We start from the raw sequence: 22,848 nt of genomic DNA, 5'->3' as shown, positions 1-22,848 counted from the left end.
CACACCTCCACTGCTCTAGAGTTCAGTGGTGGCGCGCTTCACACCACTGCATACATTGCTTTGCATTGCGCTTGATGAAGTAAGGCTTTGATGCACCTGCGTGGCCAAATTCATTCTATGATGCTCTCTACTTACTGTTCTTGAACTAATCTGAAGGCAACATGAAGTTTGAAGGTCTGTAGCTACTGACGCTACAGAAAGCTGGCAACCCCAGTGCATTATGCACCTCAGCATTTGCTGATCCCCCGCTGTGATTTCACGTGGCCTACCACCTCATAGCTGAATGTCTGTCGTTTCCAGTCACTTCCATTGTGTTATAATATAACAGCTGATTGTGGAATATTTAGTAGCGAGGATATTTCACAACTGGACTTGTTGCAAAGGTGGCATCCTATCATAGCACAACACTGGAATTCACTGAGCTCCTGAGAGTGACCCATTCTTTCACAAACGTTTGTAGAAGCAGTCTGCATGCCTGGGTGCTTGATTTTATATACCTGTGGCCATGGAAGTGATCGAAACACCTGAATTCAGTGATTTGGATGAATACTTTTGGCAATATAGTGTAACATTGCAAGTTAGTGTTGCTTTGTTGTGCAACTGTCATCTCTTAGAATGAAAGTGCATTAAGGATACTTACCTAATGGACTGAATAAAGAGGGGGAAGGCAAACATAAAAAATGAAGCAATCTAAGCAAGTTGGAAGATATAAGCACTTACTACTGTGCAGTGCTAAATAATTCTTCTCAATAATGATGCATAAAAATGCTAAAAACAAATAAATAAATAAAACTGACAGAGATTTCTTAATGACGTAACTGCAGGGATCTATTTCCTTTCACCCCAGTTGCTCCTTCTCACCTTTGAGCCAATGAGCACTAGATCAATCTTGGCCTTGTCGTAGGTCCAGGAACCAAACTTCATGGAGCAATTCTGGTAGTCAAAAGGGAAGTAGGTGATGTCCATGGGGCAGGAGGATTTAAAAATAGCTGGAGGGACCCAGGTGATCGTTCCATCAAATTTTAGCAGAGCCTTGGTCTTGTCTTCCACAAGGAAATCACCTACAGCACTGTGAGAGAAAAAGGCCAAAATACATATAATTAACAGATATGTTTGAAATTAGTAGTTGATTACAGTTTTAACACCGCTAGGCAATGACAAGAGGGTACTGCTAGCAAGTGAACGCAAATTGTGTTAGAGAAGTACACAGGGTGCGCATATCTACTGTGTGTGGTTGCTTTTGATGTGAAAATGTACCTTCAGAAGCAAAAGAGAAAATAACATAAAATAGCCCAATATAGACATCTAGATTTCTCAGATAATGATAGATGGAAAACAAAATAAAATCCTCAGTGTAACAACCTCTTAGCATCTATGCTCTAACACTTACTTGTTGTACAAAACTATGTCTGGCCTCCAAATTTTATTGGACGGAACTCGTATGAACTCAATCCCATCAAACTCAGAGGGGGTCCATCTCAATTTGTAATCATTCCACACCTGAAAGACGAGCAGGGATTAAAACAATAAGATCTTAACAAAATCCACAAGTAACAAAAGAACAGATAAAAACAAAGCTCGTGACTGTCACTCACATGTCTCAGCCACAGGTTGGTTTCCATTATTTGATTCACCTCATCCTGAAAAGATAAACGGGGAAAATTTGACGAGCCTTATTATTTATTTATTTTAATCAAACACCTATTTGTTATACTGATTTTACCCTCTTACCACTTTGACAAGCTGAGATATGGACACCTCAAACTCGACAGTAACCGGATCCGACACATTCTCTACTGGTCGGATGAACTGGTTGTACCTTCGGAATAACCTTCGAAATAATCTGTCCTCTGCCTTAGATGAAAAACAGCCTAGAAAAATAGGATGGAGATGTTAATAATGAAATGAAAAGATGATAAGTTATTACCAGGGAAATAAGGGGGGAAACTGTCGCTTCACATTTAGTGAGCTGATATGTAGGCATTGTCCAGCGTTTCTAGCAAACTGAACTTGACTTCAATGTAACTAAAAGCTCAGTCACTCAGAAGGATTAACATTAATGTCTTCTAAAGCAAACACTATAGAAACATAAAAAACACCTGTGTCCTGAAGGTGGTAATATCAAGGGTTTAATTCACCGGCGAGTGATAAAGTAAGAAAGAAAGAAAGTGTGAAGGAGAGAAAATGCAAACAATACATGTGAGCTTTCACAATAAATCCATATTACTCAGAATAGCTTCAACATTTCCTCACTTTCATTATACGGTTACTGCAGACAGACCAAACAACACATCCACCTACAGCTTTATTAAAGGACTCACTCCTGGAGGTATCTAGCCATGCGGATACATGTAAGGAAATATGTTTGCAGCAGTTTGCTAAAGTTAAGCATCACAAATCAACTTCCATTCACCTTCATTGTACTTCTGACAGTGATGAGCAAAAAAGGTAAATCTATGCACCAGTCTTCACAGCACTGGGGCTTTCAGTTTGACTTTCAGTCATTTTTAAGCTGTTTATTCAATGACAGGAGAGAGGGCTACAAATGATCAAAGTGTGTTAGTACAGTTGTATGTTTACATAGTCTCATTAAAGCCTAAAAGCTTGTAGAAAATCTGAAAGCACAAAAGGCTTTAAGCAAAACAGAATGATGTGTCTTTGGCCAAAGTGTCTGCAGACAAGTGACTTAGACAAGTGTGTCTAAGTCTGGACTGAAGGTCATACTGTGGAAAGCTGCCACTTGTAACGCTGGTGCTTGGGATGGCACATGCAGGCCCACGACTGTCCAAGCAGAAAATGTTGCCTCACACGGGACAGCAGGCACTCACGCTATCAGCAAGCCCTCAGAAACACTCTTCTAGTGGCTTCAATGAGCTTCCTCACATCTATTCATAACTACAGAAATGCTTCCATTCCAGATTTTTTTTCACCTGCTCTTTGTCATGTTTCTTTACCCCCTGCTACCTTTTTTTTTTTTATCTTGGTTAACTAAACACAGGATGCCTGTGGTTGGCCTTCTATACCCTTAAATTTTGAACTGTTTAATTTTGTTCAGGCTGAAAACCCTTAAATAATAAATGCTTTAACCTCTGAGGCCAACCTCACGCATCACAGCTTCCCAGTCATGAAATGCCGGACACATTTATACACAGTCTACTAAGAAACCATTAAACCTGCACTTAGTGAACTGCATTTTAGAGATGGGTCTGAATGTATTCAAGTAGGACCCATATACATGCAAACAGCCATATTCACCGAAAAGGTTTGTTTCCTTGAAAACAACTAAATAAAACATAGACCTTTAATGGGACGCTTTCTGTCTGAATCTGTTTCCTCTCTAAAAAAAAAAAAAAAACACAGAAAACTGCTTTGGTTTCTTATTTTGATGCTTTTTTTTTCATGTTTTTGGTCATCGGTGTGTTATTCGTGTCACGTTTTAAACCTATCCAAAACTCCAAGCAGTCTGTTTTGCAAAATCAAGTTTATTTCTGGAGTTTCAGTGCTTGACCTTTATCAGACTTACTGCTGCTCCCTATTCTTTGAATTATTTGGCTTCCTTCTATCATAAGCAATTAAGTCATGGAGAATGAGCACCAACACTTGACAAATAAATGTATTTTTGGAAGTTAAGTGAAGTGCGGCAGGCAGTCTGTTAGGTATGTTGGACCAGGTTTCCCTTGACTTTGACGTGTCTCAAAATACAGGTAACTCAAATCAGTTCAATTCAAATCCATTTTATTTACATAGCACCAAGTTACAACAACAGTTGCCTCAAGGCGCTTTATATTGTAAGATAAAGACCCTGAAATCAATAATACAGAGAAAACAGAAAAAACCCCAACAATCATATGACCTCCTGTGAGCAAAAGTGAGGTGCAACGGTGGGAAGGAGAAACTCCCTTTTAAGAGGAAGAAACCTCTGGCAGAAAATCTGACACAAATTGCTGTTCCAAAATTATGATAGCAGTATCCTAATATATTAAAGCATCAATCAGTGTACACTGTTATTATCAGGTGAATACAAAAAGTAGTCACCTCATAAAAAATTTGAATACACATATTTTATCATTTAATCTTTAGCACATTGTCATATTGTTCCAGAAATATTATTAGACTATTGCTAATTGGTTTAACCTCGTAAGCTTATGCTTGTTTCCACATTATTACCCGTAGTTTCTGCCCTTTTACTCGATAACACAGATTTTAAAGTAATGGCATGATATCAATTTTACCAGCTTATTACCAAGCTGTAACAGAAACTGCGACCAGAAACATGCACCATCAAGCAAATGTGTATTTCAGATATAAACTGATACAAGGCTACTAAACTGGCTAAACTAAGCTAAAGTGAACTGGCATGATTTGAGTTCAGATGGAGCAGAAGCAGAATAAACCAGTGGTTTGCTCTGAAGCAAGCGCTCCTCTATTTCCCAGGGTGCTTAGTTAATTATTATTATTTTCATATGGCTCGTATGTACTCACACCACACAATACCCAACACAATCACCTTAAATAAAAATTGACTTTCAGTGAGGGTATCACTTTAATATAGCACATTCTTGAAGAAACTGTGTGGCAGAACAAATATTTCATAATAACAACCCATAAAGTGAAGTCATAAAGCTGTCCTTGCATTTATTACAACAGGGAGTACACTTAGATGAATATGGTTCAGACTTTTCAGTTTAGCGTCAGTCCATTTTTTCATTTTGGGAGACGAGCTCATTTGCTTACAAAATCTACAGGAATAAATACATTTTCAGAGAATTTATCCCAAGTTAGTTTCTTTGTGAGTCTAAAAGGTTAAAATCTAAATCAGTAAACACTTTTGAAGCCTTTTACCTTTTTTTTTCCAACCTTAGATGCTAAACACAAATTTCCCTGGCAGGCTCAGCTTACACGCTAAAATGATATCGACTTCTTTGCTTCCATCAAACTCAGGATCAGGATTACCTTTACTCATAAAGCCAGTGTTACCAAAACAATCTAAGGCAGTAAAATGGAAAAAGACAACAGAAAACCGATGGTGGGGAGCAGTTATCTCGGCTGCAATCAAGAGGAGAGAGAAAGTATCCCTGAGTTAAGATTGTTGGGGTGCTCTTCTACTGTGGGTGAATCACAGCAGACTTAAAAGAGCCTGTTAACATGGCTACAGCTGATTTTATTCCACAGTAGTGTGGTTGATTTTTGTTCTTAAGATCTTGCTTCCCTGTTAAGTGGGTAAGAAGCTGAAAATTATGTAGTGACTTCAAAACCACTGAAGTTTTCTGAGGTCAGTGGCAGAGGCGATCTAAGTCTTAAAGCTTAATGAAAAGAACTTTCTCTGGGGACACTTGTGTAATTTCTGCTCTCTGTACCTGCCTTAAAAACTGCCCACTGCTCCCTAATTCGTTGCACTCTCAGAACCTTGTTTAAGCCTCTAATTGGCTGAGGGAAAACCAGGGCAATTATAATCAGCCAGTTAATTGGACCTTTTGTTCCTTGTGACAAAAAAAAAATGAAGCGAATATATTTTTCCCCTTCCTCCAATGGCACATTCACTCCTCTAATTCCCTTTATTTGTTCTGGCACTGAAGATGTTAAGAAGCCTTAGTTTAGAGGAAGTTAATTATAACCTTTGCACTAACATGTCAGTTGATTATGCACAGCTTTTACTGCTTTTCCCTGAGAGTCAGCATAAGGATTAAATTTTGGGGGATGTGAGGTTGCTTCCAAAAGTAACGGCTGTGACTTTTTTATTTTCAACACAACAGTTTTGTAAAGTTTTATTATCTTATACATGGATTATAGCTGCTTCTTATCTTTCTGGTTAAGCAAAACACCATTACGGTCAGACTAACGGCTCCGTGTGGCCTCATTGACACTGCAGTCTGACTCAGTTGTTTTCATTATCGATACCTGTTCTGTAGTACTCTTTGGGGGAAGGGGTATGAGCAGGTGCCAAGTGAGCTAAGCTAATATTAAAAGGTAATCTAAAAACACTGAGAACCACTGGTCTGGTAAGTGAGGATGGTAAATGATGATCTGGCATCGTGGTGCCAGGATAACCACCTCCAGCTGAACGTCGGCAAGACTAAGGAGCTGGTGGTGGAATTCAGAAGGAGTCAGCACAGATACTACAAGCCTATTATCATCAACGGAGCTCCAGTGGAGTGGGTGCAGAGGCAGAAGGTTCTGCACCATCCGAGCAAGAACAAGAGGAGCTTCTATCCCCAAGCCATCCAGGTCCTAAACCAGAACATGCACCCCACCCTCCCACAGCATCCATAAGTGACAGAGACAGGACTTATTCCTAACACATCCCAGACTGACTCTTCTAGACACTTTAACACCCATTTGCACAATGTACATTTTTCAGATTTTCAATTTAAAATTTCCAGATTGTCTATTTAATTTAATTAATTTTATGTACCTAATTCACTTAATTGCTGCATATAATGTCCTCCTGTATATATTCACTTAATGTATATAATGTTGCCTCTCGTTTTGCTAAGTCGAGGAGCATGTCAGGATACATTTCACTGCATGTTGTGCTTGTATAACTAATCATGTGACAAATAAAGAATCTTCAATCTCAAACCTGAAATGGAATGGTACTTATAATTTACCTTTCTACTCATTTGAGCACTCAGATTGTTTTCTTACTACAGGTCTCATTCATTCAATCACCTATGGACTTTGTATTATTTATACATACACTCACATTTCAGATACGCTTCTATTGTTTCAGACGGTTCAAACAAAGGTTTGGCATGTACCACTCCACCACTGAAAAAATGTTCCCATGGGTAAAGAAATTTTTAGTTAAGTATCTTTACTAAATTTCAAGTTAGTAGTTCAAAATTCCGACTTACTTTGAAGTTAAAGTCAGTAAGACAAAATTTTGAGATGCTGAACTCATTTTGATTTGGGTCAGCCTGGCTATCTTTTTGTTTTTTTCAGTCATAGAAACAAGCTATTGGTACGATCATTCAGATATGTATATTTTAAAAAGCCAAGTTAATAGCAACAGAAACCACTGGAACCAAGAATACCCTCAAACAAACAAACCCTAATGGTTGTAGCTAGAACTGAAAATAAACCAAGTCCTTTTCCTTTATCGGTTCACCTTACCTCAAGGTTTAGAATGAAGTTACCATAATCACTGTGCCAAAAGAAATCAGCTTGACATTCGTGTTTCATTTCACCGGACATGTGCTCATTCCTTCCCCTCACTTTGTGCTGTATCAAAGTGACAAGCCTTTGTATTGCTGCACATGAAGCCAAGTCAAGCTGTCATGCATTTCACCCTTAAAAAGCCACATTGATTTAGAATTAGAAAGCCAAACACTGAGTCTGTCTTTGTCTCTTGTGGCTACAGGAGCCAAAAGCTACTGGAAGACCCATGGCCTGTGGGAGGCTCTTTGATCAGGCATGTGCTTAACAGGATGAGCCTGGAAGCCAGTTGTGGACACTCTGAAGGAACTAATTACCCTCCAAAAATACACCACTGTCAGAGTGCATAGAAAACAGATACAAAGAGAGAGACAGTGGCAAGAAGAGATAGGAAAAGTGACAGCAAGTACAAGGAGAGAAGAGCTAGATAGTGTGCCTTTGCTCTCCAGGGTTTTTGACGGCCTGACTTTGACATTCTGAATGACGCACAAGAGAAGCCACAATGATTACAGCACGTCCTGACTGTCCCATGAAGCATAAGGTGTTTAATCTAAGTGTAGCTTCGTATATGGGGACTACAGTACATACACATAACTATGTGTGTTACTATTTATGTTCATCCACCTTTGACTTGACCCATTCTGAAAAGTAAAAGATTTTCTTTTTCACTGATGCGTGAAATTTAATTGCCACTTGTCTCCCTGCTTTCATCAAAAAAGATGTGGGAGGTTTGAGGCTGCATTCTCTCTGTATAAGATATTTTAAGTAAGCTTAGGTTTAGGTTTTTTATTTGGGGTTTTTTGGTGGTGTTGTTTAAAAAAAACGGACGAAAAAAACGAAATGCTGAGATAATCCAAGAAGTGATTAACTCTGTTAACAGGAAAATGAGCTTCAGGCGTAATCGCTCATTTTATTTTGTGCATTGTGTCAGAGTGGGCGGGAACAGCACCTGGGACACAAAATAATGAACCCAACGGCGAATCACTCAGAAAAGTAAAAGGTTTGGCACTGTTTTGGCATTTAGACTCGGTGAAATGTGATTTTATCCAAAGAAATAATGATTGATGTGACAAGATAAACACCCAAGGATTTAGCTGGCGTATGGGAAGGAACGAAAACTAGATGGGACCCCCTTTTAAGGGAGATAAAATACAGTATTTAGCCATTCTATGGAAAACGTAAATAAAAAAAGCTCAAGCCATGTCTTTTAATACGACTGACACTATGAGCCTAAATGCTTAGGTCTGCCAAGTATTTAATTAAAATGTATCCACATATTTAAAACTGTGCCTTGTTTTAGCAGAGGCTAGAAATGAATGTGTGCTGTTGCTGTGACACTCTTAAATTCAGAAATGCAGTCTGGGGACTTAGTCTGCCTGGAGTGGGTGGCTGTGATGGTTCTCACAGCACTGCAGTCACAGCTGCAGGTAGTCAGTGCTACTTATCTTTCTTCCAGAGATGCTGAAGCAGGCCTGTCTATCATGCATGTCAGCAGTATTGACTGAATCAGTACGCAGAAAAAGACTTTGACAAACGCTGCGTCCCAAATCCATGGCAGAAGTTTTTGCAGTGGATTAGCTAAAGTTTGAGTTAAAGTTGTGTCCTCATTTCAAAGTGAGGAGTACAGAAATTGGGGGGGAGGGTGGGACTTTGCTAAACTGCTAAAAGTCTTTGCTAAAATATGTAATTCCAATTCTCATAGTAGGAAAATAATGTCATCATTGGAAATTAAATCCCGCTATTTAAGCATCTAGCTAGCTACAGATGAGGAGCCGCCATCATTTCAAACAATTCAACAAATATAACCAAACACACAAACCGTGTCTGTGAGCTACATGTGCACTTGCTGTGTTTCCCAGGAAGAGGGAAAAAACATTAACACTGAGAGATGGAGAAGAAAGAGAGGAAAGGAGAGGAAGATGAAGAATGTTTTCAATGGTAAGCGCTGCTCAGCAAGAGTGAGATTCAGCGTGAATTTAAAGCTTACCTGTCATGTCCAAATTAAATGTGTAGCTTTAAAGTCAGTTATTGGATATATACATGATGTTTTGTTGAGTTTTGAATAATTTGTAGTGATGCACTATGTTGGACTGGTTACATCTACTAGTACCATTTTACATCAAGTGTAACAGATATCAATTTATATTTGGGGTGTTTAGGTGCTGATGAGATTCAGTCATTGAATTCTATCTTTTATGCTAGCTTTATAGCCTCAGGTAACATATACTTATGTCATTTGGCTAAATCCACAAAAGCACTGAACGCTGCAGTAGCTTTTCATACTTTGTGCACAGTTTGTACCACTGTAAATCACCTGATTGAACAGACACCTCGTATGCTGAATGGTTACAAGGGCCATGAACACTTCCTGTGTATGACTGCTGTTCATTACTCCCTTCTGTCTCTTCATAAATAAAGGTTAAATGGGTATTGGGAAAATGTGTTTTGCAGATTTAATCATTTGCACTGGGGTATGTTAGAAACACAGTTACAAGAAATTCCCCCAGTTGACAGATAGTGGTTTCCATTTTGGGTCTAATAGAGGGTAGTATTCCGATCCATTTGGGGAAAACTCTCCACGATTGCTTTAAGCACTGAGTGGGAAGAAAGCAATAAGGTAACTGATACAAGTGGCTCTAATGGCTTCATGGATATAATTATTCTTTAGAGATTATGGAGAACAGAGGCTGCAGGAGCATCTCAGTGTGCAACTACTGCATCATAATATTGAGAGTCATGCTGTACATATCGCTGTGCTGCCGCTCAAAAGACCAACAAAAAGGCAAACCATCCTCTTTCCTCAGTAGCTGCATCAGCTCCAAATATTTGGGATTTTCTCATACAGACCAGGTAAATTCCCAGGATCCATCCAAAGCAAGGAACTTTGAAGTAATGCTGGGCTTCACTGTTGTTACTGGCCGCAAGTTAAACCACTGCAGCAGGAGACCCGGGAACAGCACATGCTTTTGTAGCAGAAGTTATTTTTTATCCTCAATCGTGTGGATAAGTTTGAAATCATCAATCAGAAAAAAGGTAAAACTTAACCTGGAAATCAGTGTCGATGATGCCGGCCTCATTTCACAAAGGTCTAAGGGAAATTTTGAGAGCAGATGAAGGAAGGAAGAAGGATAGATTCAAGTATATGGCTGGAGAAAAATAAAAGCGTCATCAGTCTAAGAAACAGACTTGGGATGGAAAAAACATTAATATTTGGACCTTAAAATTAAAGATGGATCAAAAGGTATTACGGATGACATTCTTTAAAGCTGTTAATCCTGCTTCTGTTCTTCAGCGCTTGTAATCTTATGTTCACTGAGATTGTGGAAAAACGCAAAAAGAAATACAATATAGTAAGAGAAACAGAGGCCACTCAGTAGAAAATGGTGCGTGGTTAGAAGAAGGACTGGGGCACAAAATGTGCTCATCTTCCATCTGGGGCATCTCGGACAACCTCCCCAGCACTTTTATTCTCACCTTCTATCTTTCCATCATGAAGTGTGACTCAATTCATTGCCAGCTCAGAAGACCAGGATGTCCCAGAGGAATCAGACAGCAGGGCTGTTTGGAGGAGGGTGTGTGTGTGTGTGTGTGTGTGTGTGTGTGTGTGTGTGTGTGTGTCCATAGGGGGCGTAATAAGGGTGTCTACACAGCATGTGTAGGAGCTAAGTAACTGGAGTTTGGTGGCAATAATCACATGACAATCGTGTTAAGAGGATCCTCAAGCCACCACACAGCCCTTAAGCCACATACTTACACACACATGCACACTGATTGCCTGTCAGATTTTAATGCAACTATATTGCTTCATGGAGGGAAACCGGAGAGCAGCTCTGTATTTCCAAGGGAATCTCAGATGAGCATTTAAGTCTGCGAGAGGAGCAAATACGCTTGATGATGCTGCGATGCAAAGCAGACAACTTCATATAAGCAGACTTAGATAAGTGCTACAGAGTAGGGTGGCTTAATATAAACCATTTCTAATGCTCAGATAGGGGGAAAAAACTCTGATTGTTGCCACGCTACACTTTTGAATAACTAGTTTTCTGGCTCTCTTGGGCAGAACTGGTTTGAACGCAGATCCTCTACGCTGTCAACCCATTAAAAAGCACAGTACAGTGAGATGAAGGGTCAAGGCTGAAACATAATGCGGAGTGGGTCAGTATAATGCGAGCGTGGCTGGACATCTCTCTCAGCAATTTGTGGAGATGGTGCAGGAGAGATGCTGAAGGGAAATGCATCACGCGGTTTCACTCACCCTTATCACTCAGTCTCTAAAGTATAGCAGCCCATCCTGTTTTAAAATATGCTGATGTGCACCACAATCGATATTCCACAGGCAGTGGCTTTATTTTGAATGTCATAACTCCAACTAAATCCCCATGCCGTACAGATTTCTCATTCCTTACCTCCAAGCGACTTCAACATGATTCTATTTCTGACTAAAATACCCCAATCCCATGAACGGCAGGATCAGCTTTTCCTCTGTTATGAGGGCCGATCCTGGATGGCAGGAAACAATACCTTCTGTAGCTCACTAATCGGACCCCCACTGGGAGTGTTTGTACAATCTGTGTGTGTTTTTAAGGCACTTATCTGCATGCACAGCTCCTGTTCATACCCGTAGAAAAGACCACAGAGCCAGTGAAGGATTGTGGAGGAGAGGGGAGCTGGAGGACAAATTAGGGGGATAGAAAAGGTGAGGCCAAAACCCTCCTGGTTTTCAGGGTAACCGCCTCACAACTAGTAACAATATAAAGTGGATTTCCTCTCACTAGAGCAAAATGTGCTCTGATATGAGAGCACTGACACTGTCATCCTTTTAAGGCACTGTTTTGAAATTCATTCAGTTCAAGGGCAAAGCAGCAAGGCTGCTGGCTGTAGCAAATCTCTCCAGCTGAAGGGAATGACAGGACAGAGGGAGGCATAAAAAGAGACAATTGAGGGACTTTATGTGTCTTACAGAAACACATCCCTTCTCCTTAACTGTGAGTCTGTGTTAGGTTGCTACACAGGATGACTAGAGCATGACAGTACAAAGGCACTTAGTGCAGATCCCCAGGGAGGACTCCAGGTGCCACATGTGGAGCAAACTCCCCACCACACTCAGGACTATGAAATGAAAAAAAACAACAATTTAATTACTCCTCCTCCTAGTGTCTGTAGGAAGGATGCATGTTCAGCAGCCCATTCCCAGGAAAACAATTGGGATATCTGGAATACCTCAAGGAATATTTGGGTGTTTATCACGAGAAATTACTTCTATTAAGGCTGGAGGTGACCAGTAGAAAAAATAAAAATAAAAACCTATTATCTACATATCATTAACTACCTAAGATCTGAATTTGAATTTCTGTCCTCTAACCAACCAGCCAAATGTTGCCTAACTGAAAAAGCTATCTGGCGAAATAGTCCCAGCTAGCTTTAGTTAAGGCTAAAACAAAATGTATTTATAATTTTATATTTCAGTATTTAAAAACATTCACTCAAAAAGTTGCTTCTCAGTTTAGTTTGTTAGTCAATATAAAATCTAATTAAATTAGCCATTAAAACTTTAACTCCAACTAAACTACTGATAGTCATAAATATTATAGATCCTTTAACATTAGCCACTGGTTTCTGAAGTCTCATTTTAATAGTCATTCCAAACCAAGTGGAAATTTCTGAGTTCCCAGCTGGAATGTTTTACTGGAATGGATTTCCAAATCGAAAAGTCGAAAGATCCCCACCAAACCCAACTTAACCAAGATGGCGGCACAGCACATAAACATTATTCAAACTGTAAAATTTTTTATCTGTGCTGCCACTGTTGTGTATAAATGTATAACCGAAAGTGTGTGGCCGAGCCCATAAACTCAGCAGGAAAGTAGCGGCTTCAAACTTTAACAGAATGGATGCAGTCGGATAAAGACAGAAATAACTGCAGCACCACAGCTATCGCCATCTGGTGGCCTTCAGATAGAATGAAGCTTTTGGTTTTAAGATCTTTCCCACTGCCTTTGTTTTTCCAGTCTGGAAACTAAATATAAACCACTAAATATATGATTGTGATTTTTGTGTGAAGTGAAAAAAAATTACCATTTAAGTATGAAATGAAGGCACTGCAGCTTTTTTTTATCATTTATTTTATCCCACACACACATCCCCATTAAAGGTGTTCCCATTGGTGAAGACACTCTCTGAAGAAGCGTGTCTATATTTGTGGAAGTGAATGGGAGAAAACTTAAGATTAAAATAACCATCAAGTTACATGGGAATACGACACAAAGCTTCCTCTTTAGAGCATTTATCTACTCTTTGTTTTTTCTCTGGTTCCCCAAGGAGATACTCAAAGACCCCACTATTCTAAAGCACACAAAAGACTGACAGCCTTACACAACCCAAAGGCAGAAGCAAAAAGAAAATGTGTGCACAGGTGATTTTAAATACAAGAAAATAAAGAAATGGGTCGCACATAGAGAAAAGCAAAGTGCAGACAAACTAGTAGTTTGATTATTATTAAAGCATAAGGAAAATTTTAGTTTTGTTGGTCAATTCTAGTCCATTTTTTAAGTACCAAGGTTACTTATAGTAATTACCCCAGGCAACCATCTGCTTGCCTGTGCAGTGTTGTGGTGCTAGTCTGAATCTTGACCTCTGAACTCTGCAGAAGTCCCCAAGCCCTTCACACCTTGTGAAACCAGGGATGAAATCTGTATGGACACTTACCGAGCAGTTTGTCACCCCTATGTTGCGTCACTTTTGGCACTGATGGTCAATGTGAGCTACATGCTGACATGTTAAGCTCTAAGTCATCAACCTTATATAAAAAGTAACCAAACCCGATGTGTAGACTAAAATCTAACAATTATACAGTGTGCTTACATCCCACTGTTTTCACTCTCTGCAGCATAACAGTGACTCCACAAGTTCGAAAAGCACGGGATATTATATTTCACAGGCACGTGGGATTTGTTATTGGCTGGGCACAATTTCCCATGGACAAATGTTGTGCCCTGTGTCGTGAAGTAGTGTGAAACAAGTACGTTAAACGCAAAAAAAGAGCAAAGCAAAACGGTCTTGTTTTGTAAGATGTGCGCTACTGGTGCCCCAGAGGAATTTGAGAAGAATATGGCTGTTCACTGTTTCGCCATTTCAGCGATTTGACAACATCAGCGTGCATGCGTGTCCAAATACAAATTAACTGGGTTGATAAACTGAGGTAAAGTTTGGGTTGCTCTGCCTTTATCCTGACTGGCTTTAATGGATCTTCCTCTCTGGACTGAAAAGAGATGCAGTTTCTTGTCACTGAGAAGCGCACAAAGGAGTCAACTCGAGGTCAGTTTGGCAGCCAAAAATACTTAAAACTGACATGACAAGTAAGGAAAACACAGAAAGTGATGGTTTAAAAGTACTGAGTAAGAGGCACTTTCAGCGATGCACGGAGCGCCGTGTCCTACCTTGCGCTGCGAGGATCACCAGCAGGAGGATGTTTGTTAGTTTCCCGAAGAGATTCATGGAGACATCGGCGCTTCGCGAGTTTTTTGGATATAAATAGCGATGCTGAACAATGACTTCTCGTAATAATCTGCTGCAGATGTCTGTGAAGCCTCAAGATTAGAGCATCTTTTTCCTTTGCGCTCCCGAACGCGGAGAGGTTGGTGCGCTCTGCCGACATGGACAACTTCTGCACGTCCCGCCTCCCCCTGCCTCCCCCGGCAATGCGTCCCACACGCTTGCGCGCGCACACAAACACGCACACCTAAGGGTCAAACCTTGCGACTCAGAGTGACTCAGAGGTGATAGGTCTGGAATAATTAAATGGTTTCGAATATGGCTCTAGGAGCGTAAGGGTCGTACAGAAAAAAAAAAACATTCATATTAAATAAAAACTCTCCTATTCAGTGTTTGACGCGGGTTTTGTGAAAATTAGGAACATTTCTTTAAACAAAAAAAATCAACAACTCAAATATCCCTACCTCAAACAATTATCCCCTGAGAGAAAAATGCAGCACTCACCTACACGCACTAAAGATCCCACATTTTCAGCACTGAGCTGTAAATGACCTATTTAGTCACTTAATTGATTTTGCAACCATAACAATGTTCAGGCAGCTTAAAGCATTAGCGACTCAATAATAGAGTCTTGAAGGCTGCAGAGTCTGCCCAAATCATATAATGCAAAGCCATTAACGCACAGCAGCACTGCATGGAATTGCACTGAAATTATTCTGGAGCACCCAAGACCTATGATTGACTACTGCTTGGTCCTTAAAGGAACAATAATGGAATGGTTGGTTTTGGATGCTTGTAAGTGAAATTGGGGTTCATTTACTTCTTGAAACAACATCTTTAATTTGTATTTTAGTTTAGGGAATAAAATCTTTAAGCTCCAGTTCTGAATATAACATAAAAGCATAAAATCTGCATCCAAAGTGGGGTTTTTCTTCTTTTCTACAAATTTTATAAAATCATCTTTAATGCACAGAATCCTGTTCATGAGACACCTAAATACCAGACTTTTGCATTATTTGTCCTTTAATATCTTATGTAACTGTGTTCATATGTGCATGCATGTATTGAATATTCAACAGCGTAAAATGTGCTTGTATCTGTTTGCTGTTGACATATGTGATTAAAATAATAGGAACTGCTGCTATATTTGCTTTTTGCCAAGATTAGTTAACCAGTGAACAGTGCAATTATGTGACAGCATAAGATAGTTTATTTTGCTTGCCTGTATATTTGTGACTATGCTTTCCTTGTCCAGACCAAATTGCAACTAATGTATCAGTTTAATGTTAAAGTGGGGCCAGTAACTCTGATACAGTATGTCATGTTAATTGTTAAACTGCAAAGTACCTTGTATGTTCGAAGTTGGCAGGTAAGAGGCCAAGAGGCTAAAGACGAGTGTAGTGGCTCGGGCCTCAATTTTAAGCTCAATTAGGTTTTTCATTGATGAGTGAAGTCAAGCGAGGCTGTTTTTGGGGCTTGCCTGGGGAAAGCTTCAATTACTAAGTGCCTAAAATGGGTCAATGGAAGACCCTAAAAGAATAAGAAAGAAAAGCTTTGTTAGAGAGAGAGAGACAGAGGCAGTGTGACTGGTAAAGTTAAAGAGATATGGACAACTAATATGCAGTCAGATCAGCTGACCATGAAATGCTATAAAGCTCCAAAATAGATGGGATGTAGTGAGGGAGTGTCGCTGAGGAAGAGAAGAGAAGATTTTTCTAATTTCGCAAGATGTAAAGAAAAGCAGTCTTCACCCTTTGCCTGAGACTGGAGAGAAACAGGAGATCTTTCTTTTTTTCCCTTCATTCCCTTTCATTTTGTCTTTTTCAGATTTAATTTTTGATTATTAACAACTTTTTCTGTCTTTTTTCCTGTTGCAGATTCTTCTTTTTTTTTTTTCTTTTCTGTTTTTTTTATCCAACAGCTTAAAAGCATCGCGTTGTTTCCTGGTGACATTCTGCAGGCAAGATGCTGGATAAAAAACAAATACTTGCAGGTATTTTCCAGAGCGGATCTCTAAAGGCATAATACCAACCTGTGACCTTTGTCAATTATTGGTTAATGTAAGTTTTAAATGATTTAGGTTTCCAGAAAGGATATCTAATGAAATCCCATTTCATTGGAAGCATGTGATAAAAATGTTGACTGATGATTTTCTAGCCTCATATGGGAAACTAAATATTAAATTTTGTCAGATTTTAATATTTTGTAACCTCATTTCAACAAGGCTCCAATTATTACAACAACCGTTCCAAGGTTAAGAAAACAGTGTAATATATACAGCTATGTAATAACTGCATTATAATACAGTATATTAGACTTCAGCACACATTGTAAGTGATATAACATAAAGTCAGACTACACAGAAGCCATTACACAATGTAAGGTTTTTAAACATTTTTAATCAGCAATCATTTCAAATTGTTATATGAAGGAAAGTTTTTGCCTGCATTTGGTAGAGCAGGTGAGTGCGAGTATTAGAGCACCCATACTCTATAAATACTAATGCAAGACTACACGGCAGATTATAACACACCCACATAAACCCAGCAGAGTGAGAAAATCAGGTGGAGAAAAGGGAAGTAAAAAGGGATTAGTTCATAGACGCGGAGCATCTGCACGGAGGCAGGAATTAGTCAGGTGCACGACAGGAGTGCATTGCTCTTATAGTGTCAAAATCAGTCAGCTGATGTCTGCAAACCACGCCAAATCTAAGTGACATCCCAGTCACTGTTTACTCTCTAAAAGAGCACCGAACATGGGAAACATTGTCGTCCTACAGATTTTAGTCACTTTCTGCCTCGTCTATGTTTGTGAAAGGAAAGAAAACACAGAATTTAGACAGAGTCGAGGCTGAACCCTCATGGATTTGGTCAGTGACATGTTCACTGTTCGGGTAACGAAATGCAGTGTGAGGTGGAACTTTATATGTTCATGATTATTTATCCGACTGATGCTTAATTGAATGCCTGCATATATTGAAAAATTGTGCATAGTCAGTTAAGGTTCACAGCAATGAATAACACTGTGGTCGACAAGCAAATCAATTATTCTTTTACAGCTACCTGCAAAATAAAATAATATATGTGTCTTTATACACAGAAACACTGTAATTTTCTTAAATAGAAATGGTTCTGCATGTGCAAAATAAAATCCAATGCACCACTAAACTAAACTAAACAGAACAAGAATGGGAAAAAAAAAATCAAACGTCTTTGCAAATAAGCAAGGCACCTATGCGAGTCTGCAAGTGTGGTGAAGTCCAAGCATTTGCATTCAGCCGAAAGGAAAAAGGCAAGAGTAGTTACCGTGTGTGTCAGACAGCACTGTCCTGGCTCATCCACGTCAACCTTATACACGTTTTCTTTCTCCTGGGCTGAATCTGTTTTTGCTGTTTGCCACACTCGTCTGTGCTTTTTACTTTACATCCCTCAGCCTTCGTTTTTTTCCTTCTTTCCTCTCCCCAGCTTCATTTTTGAATATTTCACCCCATTAGTCATAAAGGAAGCTTTTTACTTTATACCTTTCAGACAGTTGACACTTTGATTTCCCAGACAGAGGTGGAACTAATAATATTACGAATTACCGCACTGCATTAATTGCCGGGGCAGAGCTATCAATGCAATTAGTTCCACCATTTTTCCTGCTATAACTAGCCAAAATGCTGGATATAAATAGAACAGTTTAAATGGGGGTGGCAGTGGCTCATAAGGTAAGTCATTTCCTCCAGGTCATTTACTAGGTTTTTCATCTGCTATTTGAAAGGCTGGTGGTTCGATCCCTGGCTGGTCTAGACTGTACAATAAATATTGTTAGCAAGATACTAGCTCCAAGTTGCATCCATCAGAGTGACTGTTAGACAGATATCGCTTAAGCATAGAAAAAAGTGCTTGTATGAATGGTGTGAATGGGGTATGTTGTATAAAGTTCTTGGAGTGCTCAGGTAGAACTAATCTATTTACCATATATCAAATGTAAATATAAAAGACTAGCTCGAGACATGGAAAATCTGTTAGGAGAGATCAAATCTGAGGGACATAAAAGAGAAAAGAAGAAAGTACAAGTAGGTTTAGTCTTTCCATGCCTAATTAAGTGTATTCTAAGTGCTTGTCTTGTCCCCTCAGCTGGCAGCTGTCTCACCTCATTGTCTGTCAGTCACACTGACGGGACGTCTACGTATGAACAACCTTAGTCTGACGTTACTGCAAGTCTGATCCTTAGTTTGTATTATTGATCAAGTTGTGTCTGTGGCCAATTTAGGATCAACTTGGATTACAGCTGGCCTCTGTTCAATCATACCGTAAGGATATTTAAAGCGGCACCAGTAACTATGTGATGCAGATTTGATCCCTGTTACGTTTACTTGACCTTTAACTTTTTGCTCAGTTTTCATTTTTCGCCCTAAATCTTCGTTAGTTTTCTTTTCTTGTCTCACAGCTCTGTTTGTCACCACAAGCCTTCCACCAAACTGCACTAAACATACAAAATAAGCAAAGTTATCAGCTTTTGAAATGAGAAGAACAAATATTGCATTTCGTAATAACCTGATGAAGTCATTTTGTGGAGGTCATGCACTCATGTTAACTGACATTAGGTCATGTTGGGGAATAGAAAGATTTTGGTCTATTATAATCCTGAAAATGTGTCTTATATTCAACATTTAAGACAAACCATTATTACTTACCAAAAGAAACAAGTGGGATGTCAATTCTAATCATAGAAATTATCATGATCATGATTAACCCCCTAACCCTAACCCTAAATCTCAAATTTCCTCTTCCCATCCTTGCCCTTTAACCTAATCTAAAAAGCCTTCTTTCCTATAATCCCCATCTTCCACCACTCCACCCTCCGATATTCCCGTTTTAAAAGCTCTCAACATCCCCTTTCCTCCCACAGCTTGTCCCGATCTGCCAGTCACGCTACCCTTGCTGACCCCACTCAGCCCTCCGAGCATGCACGTCCTCAACCCCAGCCCTCCGCTTTGCCACTGCTGTCGCTCCTCCCTTCTTCACCCTCCTGCTCCAAACCCATTAATGCCACAAAGTCCATTTCTTATTTCTCATTCATGCAGTGTCCACTGTAGGCAGTCTGCTAGGCCATGCTGTGGTCTGTTCCAGCCAAGAGCAACTAATTAAAGTCCTTTCACTGCTCAAATCACAGTTATCTGATTAAAGCCCTTTGCTGCTAATTAAACTGCCATTTCTCTCTGCCATGCTATTCCCACAGACTCTCCCTCCCTCCCACTCTTTCTCGGTTCTCTCACAAAACATACAAATCTACAAAACCTTGTGCTCAAATATTGGTCATGTTATACTTCATGTTTTATCGCCTCTTCCTGTCTCGTCCTCTGAATGACCAGCAGTGTCATTTTCAGTTAAACAGCTGCAGCCCGAGGGGTTAAAGTGAGCCACGCAATGCTTACTCATTATCTGACTCACTCATCTTTGTCCTGAGATGAAATCCAAATAGTTTCCTGTGTCTCTTTTAGCTGTCACTGATGATCATAGCTGCGAGTGATATTTAATCAGTTTGAAATGTGGGAGGAACTTTTTAAATTAATACTCTAATACATTTTACAGTCCTTCTCATTGGCCTTGAGGCAACTATAACTATAACAAATCAGCCATCTCAGCCTTCTGTTATTCTGCTGCTTATCAAAGTAAAGATATTTCACATGTATCTGTGTGGCAATATAAAGTATATGATGTAGATTAGGTTTTGTTCAGTTGTTTTGGTTGTTTTTGCTTTTGTTGCCTTGAAACGTCTTTTTTTAAATCACACCTGAGTGCTTTTACTGTTTCTGGGAAAGACACTTAACACTGCAGTATCTCTTGTAGCCACTAGTGAGCAGCAGTAGGCACTCAGATCTGTCAGCCGGCAGCAGACTCAAGGAGATATTTATTTCTCTGGCCGGGACATTACAGAGCAACCCCTGAGCCAAGATGAAAGCCCTCTAAAGTGTTTAGACCACATCTCTGTGTCCGTCCCTCATCCCTGAGGCTCAGCAGCTCAGAGGAGAGGATCGATGGCTCCCCTGACTTAACTGCACGGCAGCTACACATTCTGTAATGCAGTAATGTAGTTCATAAATATCGACCACAGAGCAGAAATGGCAGGTATAAATCCTGAAGGAATGCCTTGTGGAGGATAATGGGGGAGATGGAGGGCAACGACCAACTACAGGAAACAGATCAAACTGCTGACACTCACCCTGCCACTCACACACACATAGTCCTACCAACAAGATTTCAACACAATATGTGTGTGTTTGTGTGTGTGTGTGTGTGTGTGTGTAGTGAAGAATTAACGTTTCTTGATCTCTGACCACTACAGCATGAAACAGTTTCTAATGTCACCTCCTCTGTCCGTCTGACAGACTGCAAAAGTCCAGTGTTTCTCATTTATGACCGACCTCTCTGATGTCTGTCATCCTCCTTCATACCCTTCCCCCTCTCTTCTCTGCCTCCAGCCGTCCAGTTTGATCCCTTTGGTCACACTTCACGATCACACCTGGAAACCTTAACAACAGGATTTCTGAAGGAAAGACCTGTATGCAGTGGTGCCATCTCTATAGAGGTGTACCTCTGAAGGGACACAGACACACACATGCACACCTTTATCGTATCTAAGACGGGCAGGTCGCTGACAGCGTGGTATAAATGACTGAGGGTCTTGTGGCTATAATACATGTGCTGCTGAAATCTGCGGAAAAACCTACTTTCCTTTTTGCTTGTCTGCAGTCAGTAAAGTTGCCAGCCTATACAATTTAGCCACAGCAGAAGAATTGCCAGGTGAGGCATTAACCTTGGTTCGATTTAAGATAAGCTTGAAATTGATTTCACTTGGATGACTCTTTGCTTTAATCTTTCCTAAGCTTAAGCTTTGTCTCAGATTTGTTTTCTTATTGTGCTCCTTGTGCTGCAGAGGAAAGGATCAGTAAATCCAGAATGTGGGTAATTGGATGTAAATATGGTATAACAAAGGCAAACACAAGAGCATGAAAAGATGACAAACACTGCAAGGCCACATGTTCAACAGCAATAATCAAACTAAAACCAAAATGTAATGTGACTGTCTGACTCTGCAGCTCTCCAAACCACGAACAGCACCTCTCCATCCCTCTCCAAAATCACGTGGCTCCGCTCTCATTAGAAACTGATGCAGATGTCAAGTATCTAATTTATGTCTCAGTGGAGGGAAGATGGGGTACAAAAAGGAGCTGTAATTGCTGAACCCAGTCCCAATTCAGTGGCTGTCACTACATCTCTGGGCTTATGTCAAAGTCATGTGTGTGTGTCGTGTACATGCTTTGTGTGGAGACTTTTTAGTTCTAAGCTATCACCATGTATTTTTTTAGGGTTTTGTCTGGTCCTTCAAAGAGGTGTGTGATGTGACAACCTGGTTTTGGAGCTGAAGATTCAGTCAGTAAGTTTTAAGTTCAAATGTTTAAACAGTCAGAATTTGAGGACTCAGCTGTCTTGGTTTATTTGAAAAGAACCAGTTAAAGTGTTTGGGGGATCTGACCAGGATGCCTCCTGGGTGAGGTGCTTCAGGCATGTCCTACACTGGCGAGGCCCCAGGCCTGACACAGGACATGCTGGAGGGATTTCATTTCTCAGCTCGCTTGGTAATGACTCTGCATCTCCCTGGAAAAGGAGGAAGAGGAGCTGGCTGTCTGGGCATCTCTGCTTATACTGATCTCCCCACGACCTGAACACAGAACAGCTGCAGAAAATGGACTGATGTGTGTGTGGTTGAGCTGGGTTTATTTGCTAGGTCAAAAGAGATTTAGGGAAATAGCACTTGGGGGTAACTTGTCAGGAAATACAACCCTAACTCCCCAAAAAGTTGGCATGTAAATAAAAACACAATAAAACATTAAAAACCCAACACTGAAACTAGTCCCATTCTTGTCTGATAAAAGATTCTAGCTGCACAGTCCTGGGTGCTCTTTGTTGTGGTTTCATTTCATGATATACCTAATGATTTTAGTTGGTGAAAGATCTAGACTGCAGGCAGGCCAGTTCAGCATCTGAACTCTTTTAATATGAAACAATGATGTTACGTAATAAATGTGGTATGTGTGTGTGTGTGTGGCTGATATAACATTTGCAGGAAAATTACAGTGGCCCGCTCAGTAGTCCGTTTGCTGTACACACCAGTTTGTTTGTATTTCTGGTTTGGAAGAACAAATAAAAAAAT

At 40.0% G+C, this 22,848-nt stretch overlaps 1 protein-coding gene across 1 annotated transcript in view; it reads right to left on the bottom strand.

The window, feature by feature from the left end:
• Positions 1-14,830, bottom strand: part of LOC120724240 (neuronal acetylcholine receptor subunit alpha-3-like) — a 29,001-nt gene extending 14,171 nt beyond the window's left edge. The window contains exons 1-5 of the mRNA XM_040016332.1: positions 14,592-14,830; positions 1,732-1,871; positions 1,596-1,640; positions 1,391-1,500; positions 862-1,069 (exon numbers count right to left, since the gene is read on the bottom strand). Coding sequence (XP_039872266.1) covers positions 862-1,069; positions 1,391-1,500; positions 1,596-1,640; positions 1,732-1,871; positions 14,592-14,649 — 561 coding nt within the window. The 5' untranslated portion in view covers positions 14,650-14,830. The remainder of the gene's footprint in view (positions 1-861; positions 1,070-1,390; positions 1,501-1,595; positions 1,641-1,731; positions 1,872-14,591) is intronic.
• Between the last annotated feature and the right edge of the window lie 8,018 nt (positions 14,831-22,848).

This window comes from Simochromis diagramma, unplaced genomic scaffold, assembly GCF_900408965.1.
Source record: "Simochromis diagramma unplaced genomic scaffold, fSimDia1.1 OVJJ01000685.1, whole genome shotgun sequence".
In the NCBI taxonomy this organism is placed as follows: Eukaryota; Metazoa; Chordata; class Actinopteri; order Cichliformes; family Cichlidae; genus Simochromis; species Simochromis diagramma.
This window is presented reverse-complemented; position numbering and strand designations above follow the sequence as displayed.